Source organism: Octopus bimaculoides, chromosome 4 (assembly GCF_001194135.2).
Source record: "Octopus bimaculoides isolate UCB-OBI-ISO-001 chromosome 4, ASM119413v2, whole genome shotgun sequence".
Classification (NCBI taxonomy): domain Eukaryota; kingdom Metazoa; phylum Mollusca; class Cephalopoda; order Octopoda; family Octopodidae; genus Octopus; species Octopus bimaculoides.
In genome coordinates, this window is record NC_068984.1 from 108,262,998 (window position 1) to 108,270,655 (window position 7,658).

Genomic DNA, 7,658 nt, shown 5'->3' on the forward strand with positions numbered 1-7,658 from the left:
TATATATATATATATATGCACAGGAGTGGCTGTATGGTAAGTGGCTTGCTTACCAACCACATGGTTCTGGGTTCAGTCCCACTGCGTGGCACCTTGGGCAAGTGTCTTCTACTATAGCCTTGGGCCAACTAAAGCCTTGTGAGGATTTGGTAGACGGAAAATGAAAGAAGCCCATCGTATATATGTACATATATATATGTATGTGTGTCTGTGTTTGTCCCCCCAACTTCGCTTGACAACCGAGTCTGGTGTGTTTACGTCCCCGTAACTTAGCAGTTCGGCAAAAAGAGACCGATAGAATGAGTACTAGGCTTACAAAGAATAAGTCCTGGGGTCGATTTGCTCAACTAAAAGGCAGTGCCCCAGCATGGCCGCAATCAAATGACTGAAACAAGTTAAAGAGTAAAGAGTATATATATATATATATATATATATATATATATATATATATATATATATATATATGTATATATATATATATACACATACGGGATTTACTGAAACATGAACACTAAAATCTTAATGAGTAAGAACAAGTTAGAAAGTATTTGCTTCAATTAAATGTGTGCTCAAAGCACAGCTGAACAGGACCCTGTGTGCCAATAGCACTGTCCTACCTGCACTCACACACTTGTGAGACTACTTCGAAGAAGGAAGAACAAAGACTGGATATAATATAAAGAGTCGTGGAAAGATCCATGCTAGGAATACTTTGTTGGTACACATCTGAAACAAGATTATTTGAGTGGAATGAAGTGAAAGAGATGATCATGAAATAATGAAAGCACAAGGTCTGCTGAGGAGGACATGTTGCAAGGTTCATAAAGAGGTGGACTCATGGGGTTGTTATATGGCCTTGTGCTACATTTTCAGACCACATGTATTTTATTTACATGTGGTTTATTTTGAGGTCCACCATTGAACTCTGTAACTCTTGTTGTTATGTTTTGCAGCTGATCTGCGGTTCCTGCAATGAGCAAGACATCATCTGCAAATTGGAGATGCACATGTAGTTCACCATTGATATTAATGCCACCTTCCCTATCAATGTCTCTAATGACTATTTCAAGACTTACAGTTAAGACCTTTGGAAAGATGACATCTCCTTGTTTGATGCCCTTCCAGACCAGAACTCTTACAGGTAAGGACAGTAAAGTTATATCATGGACACATGTTGATTTTGCCCCACTGAGAACTTTAATGTATTGTACCTCAACTCATTGCACTTCCTGAGACTTCAGTACAGCTTTCACCTCATAACTATCAAAAGTCTTATCATAATCTACAAAGGGTTCCTTTCTGAGTGCAAAAGAAAATACAAAGTACAATGAAAAATAGATTAAATCCCTTTTCAACTTACTGAGTAAATTTCATAGATGCCTTTTGTTCCCTCATCACACTCCCGTCGTACCCAATGTCTATTTAGATATGCACACACACCATTGAGAACTTTACTAGAAAATTGATAATCTTCCCACTGTTTGGTATAAAATCGTAAAACATTTTCTTCAAGAAGAGATGTACTATCCTGGGAAAGAGAAAAAGATTTGCATTATTAACATAATTTGTTTTGATTTTTAAACAAACTTAGTTACAGATATAACAGGCAAATATTTTCTTTATCTTAACCATTTATTGAATAAATACTTTAATCCTTTTAATACCAACCCATTTGAGACCACACCTGGTTCTAAGATAGAAACGTCCTGCTTTAAAGTGATCTAAATGAAAACCTGTCAAAATTTCATCATCATCATCGTTTAACGTCCACTTTCCATGCTAGCATGGGTTGGACGATTTGACTGAGGACTGGTGAAACCGGATGGCTACACCAGGCTCCAATCTGATTTGGCGCAGTTTCTACAGCTGGATGCCCTTCCTAACGCCAACCACTCTGAGAGTGTAGTGGGTGCTTTTACGTGCCACCCGCACGAAGGCCAGTCAGACGGTACTGGCAACGGCCACGCTCAAATGGTGTATTTTATGTGCCACCCGCACAAGAGCCAGTCCAGGGGCACTGGCAACGATCTCGCTTGAAAGTCCTTACACATGCCACGGGCACAAGTGCCAGAAAGGCGACACTGGGCACAGGTGCCATCCCAATTTCGCTTTCACTTGCCCCAATAAGTCTTCGCATGTTAATTCCAAACACCAACATAATACTGATAAAATTATTTTATTAAATCCTTTGTAATTTTCAAAATTAATCAAAACAAGGCTAGTGTGTTTCAACAGAAATATGGTAACAAAAGGTTTAAATATTTAGAGAAAAATTTACTTTAAATGAATTTGCAAGAAAGACAAAGAGAGAAATGATTACCTTCAGTAATTTTACCAAGTAACTTTTTAAGTACTCTTTCAGTCTTTTATAAAGTTCAAGGCCAACAAACTGGGCACCACAAGTGGGCTGTTTGCCCTTTTTACCAGTAGGTACCCGAGGTTGTTGACCTTGGGCTGTATTTGTTGGTTGTACACTAGTGCAATAGTTGTAAACATAGCTGAACAAAAATTTAAGGAAATAAATATATTTCATTGAAGTTTAATGTTATCAAAACAAATTTGATTAAAAAAGAGTCATGTAAATTCAAAGTACAAACATCATCCTCATCATTTTCAAGTTCAATATTCCATGCTTGCATGGCCAGACAGAATTTTTGAGGCAAATTTTCTATAGCTAGGTACCTTTCATGATGGTGATACTCCTTTACAATCATCACATACATATATACAAATACACACACACACACGTGTTCATTCTGTTGTCTGTAAAAAAAAAAAGTCCGTTTTTGTGCTTTATGTTCCCGTTCCTTTTCTGACGTCCTGTACCCAGATATGCATCTATATATACATGTAGATGTAGGTATGTACATATATGTATGTATACATGCATATGTTCATATATCATTTGTAGTGTGTGTGTGTCTCTCTCCAGAACAGAGCAGGTTTTTTGCTGTAGAGGAGCCAGCCAGCTCCTCGCATGATAGAAGAGATGGTGAGAATCACTAAAGTGGAGCTGGATGGAAAGAAAAATAGTAGTGACAAGGTGTTAAAGTGGCCCCTCAAGACACCTGGTAAGGAGAAATGAGAGGGAGAGCGGAACAGGAGCAGTAGGTGGATAGAGATTGCAAGAATGTCTGGGAGTGTGAAAGAGGATTAGAGATAGGGAATGAGTAAGGAAGTGAATATAAGAACAAGTGCTGAAGGTTGATATGTAGGGAAGGCAGGAAAGAGAGAAGCTTAGGTGGCAACCATAGAAACTGGGCAGGGTTGGGGGTTTTGCTACTAATACAAGAGTTAGGGGAGACAGGAGGGAAATGATAGACTGCACAGAAAAGAAGTTAGAATGGAGATGAAAAGAAACCGAATAGGAATAGTAAAGTAGACAGGGAAAGGAAGAAATGACATGTAGTCAGGCAAGTTGTAAGAATATGGAGCAAACATAGTGAAATGGGAATGGGAGAGAAGTATGGTGGAGGAGGAGAGAAAAACAGAGGGTTCGAGAAGATGATCAATGTAAAATGTGGATGGAGAGGACAGATAACAAATGAAATGGTTCCAGGAAGTAAGAAGTGGTATTAGAAAAAAGATGGTGAAGTATGCAGCTCTGTTCATAATTACAGCAGCAGAATAGTGCATTGTGGAAATAAAGTTTGGTGGGAACATCTTGACAAGAAAATTGGGCAGGATGTGGCAGAGGTGAGGAGTTGTGTGTGTGTGTGTGTGTGTGTATCTTGTGTCTTCTTTTTTGTATCATTGCAGCCATGCTGGAGCACCATTTTGAAGAAATTTTAGTTGAACAAACTAACCCTAATACTTCATTATTTTTTTTATAGCCTGCTACTTATTCCAATGGTCTCTTTTGACGTAAACACACCAACAACTGGTAGTCAATTGGTGGTGGGGAGCAAACACTGACAGAAGGACACAAACACACACATGTATGACTGAACCCATGGTTGGGAAGTAAGCTTCTTACCACACAGCCACATCTGTGCCTGTGTGTGTGAACACACACACACTGTGCTTTCAGAATCAGTTTTGCTGGGCTGGGTGGGTCTTCTCAAGAACCACATATCACCAGTCATCTCAATTGTTCATCATCTCCTTTGCACTTAAAACAATGGAATCAGTCAATGGCATAGACATGTGGTAGATCGAGATTCAGATGACAACCTCTTGTGGAAATAATAACTTCAGTATAAACTTAATATACAATACAAAATTGTTTTGTCACTACATCCCTCTTCAACATGCAGATAATTATCTAACCGTTTGAAGTAAACAATGAATCAAGTTTCTATTGTTTCCTTGTTTCCCAACTGTTGAACAGCTGAAAAAAACAGAGTCATAACCGACCTTAAAATCATCAAAAGAAGGTGGGGGACTCAAAAGTCTTACTAATCTGTGAAATAATTATTGAAATTTATGGTTTTTACATTGTCAATGAAATTATGAAATTAACCAGTTGTTAAAGCCTTAAATTGATTATCACTGCAGGCATTGCTATATTGCTGCGCGATTAAGAAGTTCAGTCCTACTGCATGACATCTTGGATAAGTGCCACCTGTTATAGTCCTGGGCTGAATGTGAGTGGGTTGGCAGGCAGAAACTAAAAGCAGCAGCAGCAAGAGAGAGAGAGAGAGAGAGAGAGAGAGAAAGAGAGAGAGAGAGAGAGAAAGAAAGAGAGAGAGAGAGTGTGTGTGTGTGTGTGTGTGTGTGTGTGTGTGTGTGCTTGTATGTTTATGAATGTGTGCATCTGTTTTTGGCATCAGAGGGTAGTTATAAACAAGCGTTACTGTCATCCATACCAAAACGCTTGTTTCCAGTCTTCCCCGCAAACATGTCCAGTCATGAGGAAATATTACCTCGCTTGGAAGCAGGTGAGGGTTAGTGACAGGGAGGGCATCCAGCCAAAACAAATCTGCCTTAATGAATTCTATCTGACCTATGCAAGCATGAGAAAGTGGATGTTATGATAATGATGACATCCAATGTGTAATCATCATCATTTAACGTCCGCTTTCCATGCTAGCATGGGTTGGACGATTTGACTGAGGACCGGTGAACCGGATGGCTGCACCAGGCTCCAATCTGATCTGGCAATTGGTTCCAAATTTTGGCACAAGGCCAACAATTTTTCAGGAAAGGGGTAAGTCATTGACTCCAGTGTTCAACTGGTGCTAATTTTATCGACCCCAAAATGATGAAAGTCAAAGTTGACCTCAGTGGAATCTGAACTCAGAATGTAGAGACAGGCAAAAAGCCACTAAGCACTTTGCCCACAGTGCTAACTACTCTACTAGCTCACCGCCTTTCTCAATATGTAATATTAATTACAGCAAGTTCTAAGAAACAATATTTAACCCTTTTGATGCCAAACTGCCTGAGACCAACTCTGTATCTAAGATAGAAGTTTTTCATTTTGAAGTGATCTAAATTTTACGTAAATTTAAGTTCCAGACACCAGCTTAATAAAGACAAAGTTATTTCACTAAATTTTTCATTATTTTCAAAATTTAGTGAAACAAGTCTAGCATATATCAACAGAAATATGATAACAAAAGAGCTAAACATTATTCAACTGGACACAAGTAAAGGCACATGATTAACAAATTTGCTTTACAATCATGGAGTCATGGGTTCAATTCCACTGCAAGGTAGTTGGGCATTTTATTTCATAGCTAAAGGTCAACCCAAGTATTTTGAATGAAATTGTGTTGTTGAAAACTGTATAAAAGCTTGTCAGAAGATCTAGCTTTGTCATATAATTGTGTTACACTAATTCTGTCTGACAATTACATAAAGGGTACATGTGTCTATGGAATATTTAGCCACTTACAAGTTAACCTGACAAAGAAATAGTTCAATTCGTCAAAAAACTGAATTAGTGCAGCCAAAATCAACAGAGGTTTCATCATAAATATAGTGGCTGTGTGGTAAGTAGCTTGCTTACCAACCACATGGTTTCAGGTTCAGTCCCACAGCATGGCATTTTGGGCAAGTGTCTTCTACTATAGCCTTGGGCCAACCAAAGCCTTGTGAGTGGATTTGGTAGACGGAAACTGAAAGAAGCTTGTTGTGTGTATATATATATATATATATATATATATATATATATATATATATATATATATATACGTTTGTGTCTGTGTTTGTCCCCTCACCATCACTTGACAACCAATGTTGGTGTGTTTATATCCCCATAACCTAGCAGTTTGACAAAAGAGACTGATAGAATAAGTACTAGGCTTACAAAGTCCTGGGGTCAATTTGTTCAACTAAAGGCGGTGCTCCAGCATGGTCACAGTCAAATGACTGGAACAAATAAAAGAATTGAATGAAAACAAATGTTGGTTTCTATCTGATTAGGATTTTTTCATTTTTTTAAATATTTCAGTCACTGGACTGTTGCCATGCTGGGGCACCACTTTATCTTTTGTCAAACCACTAAGTTATGTGGAAGTAAACAAACCAACGCCGGTTGTCAAGCAATGGGGAGAGACCAACACAAAGAGGCACACACACACACATGATGGGAATCCTCACACAAGACATTGGTTGGCCCAGGACTAAAATAGAAGAGATTTGCCTGAAATGCTGTGCAGTAGGACTGAACCCGAAGCCAGGCAATGACAAATGAAGCTTCTTAACCACACCCACTTATACCTGTAGCTTAATAAATTAATATGATGCACAACAAAATTTTTATTTTTTCCTGTTTTTGGTCAGTAAGTGTTATTTCATATTTGCTTCTATCTAGAAACTTTGCTTTTGTGACCAGGACATCAATGTTTTCAAACTGATCTATTTTCCATTACATTTTAGACAGATTCAGTACTGAGCTGCTGGAACAGAAAAATTGTTATGGTAAAAATTCTGCTAAATACCACAGATTTACTTGTCAGTTGCTTTACCTTAACCCATTACCTACCAGTGATCTCATATGAGATCACTTAAAAATTACAAATTTCGTAATTATCTGTCAACATTTACACATATCTAACCTTTTTGCTATATCTACTAAGTATATTTCTCTGATATTCAAATGAGGTTTGCTAATTTTTCGCCCAATATCTCACTTATTTCTATTTAAAATGTTATTTTGATCATTCCAGTGTGTTTCTAAGGCTGTTTTATGCTAGAAAACAAAGTTTCATAAAAAAAATTCCTGTTAATAGAATTATGGGAGGTAATGGGTTAACCACATGAGCATACCCCTTAGTGGCTGACAACATATGCATCTCTAATCAAGAGTAGGAGTGAGTAGTGGGAGAGCATCATAGCTATGAGTTGAGAGGGATTCTTTGGGGTTCAAATACATGTAACAAAAGCAAAGTTTGAAGGAAACATTAGACATTTTTCATTACTTTCTTGAGGTAATAGCAGTTGCTACTCAAGGACAAAAACCATGTTACACAGTGTTATTTCTTTACTACCCACAAGGGGCTACACACAGAGGGGACAAACAAGGACAGACAAACGGATTAAGTCAATTATATCGACCCCAGTGCGTAACTGGTACTTATTTAATCGACCCCGAAAGGATGAAAGGCAAAGTCAACCTCGGCAGAATTTGAACTCAGAACGTAGCAGCAGACGAAATACCGCTAAGCATTTCGCCCGGCGTGCTAACGTTTCTGCCAGCTCGCCGCTTTCTC

General features: G+C 38.3%; 1 protein-coding gene and 1 long non-coding RNA gene across 2 annotated transcripts in view; one reads left to right on the forward strand and one right to left on the reverse strand.

The window, feature by feature from the left end:
- The window catches only part of LOC106880546 (cullin-1), a 40,644-nt gene extending 38,096 nt beyond the window's left edge, over positions 1-2,548 (reverse strand). Inside the window, exons 1-2 of the mRNA XM_014930535.2 lie at positions 2,321-2,548; positions 1,361-1,528 (exon numbers count right to left, since the gene is read on the reverse strand). Coding sequence (XP_014786021.1) covers positions 1,361-1,528; positions 2,321-2,533 — 381 coding nt within the window. The 5' untranslated portion in view covers positions 2,534-2,548. The remainder of the gene's footprint in view (positions 1-1,360; positions 1,529-2,320) is intronic.
- LOC106875471 (uncharacterized) overlaps positions 1-6,651 on the forward strand; it is a 308,728-nt gene extending 302,077 nt beyond the window's left edge. Inside the window, exons 5-6 of the long non-coding RNA XR_008263988.1 lie at positions 954-1,141; positions 6,398-6,651. This is a non-coding gene — a long non-coding RNA (uncharacterized LOC106875471). The remainder of the gene's footprint in view (positions 1-953; positions 1,142-6,397) is intronic.
- The last annotated feature ends 1,007 nt before the right edge of the window (positions 6,652-7,658 follow it).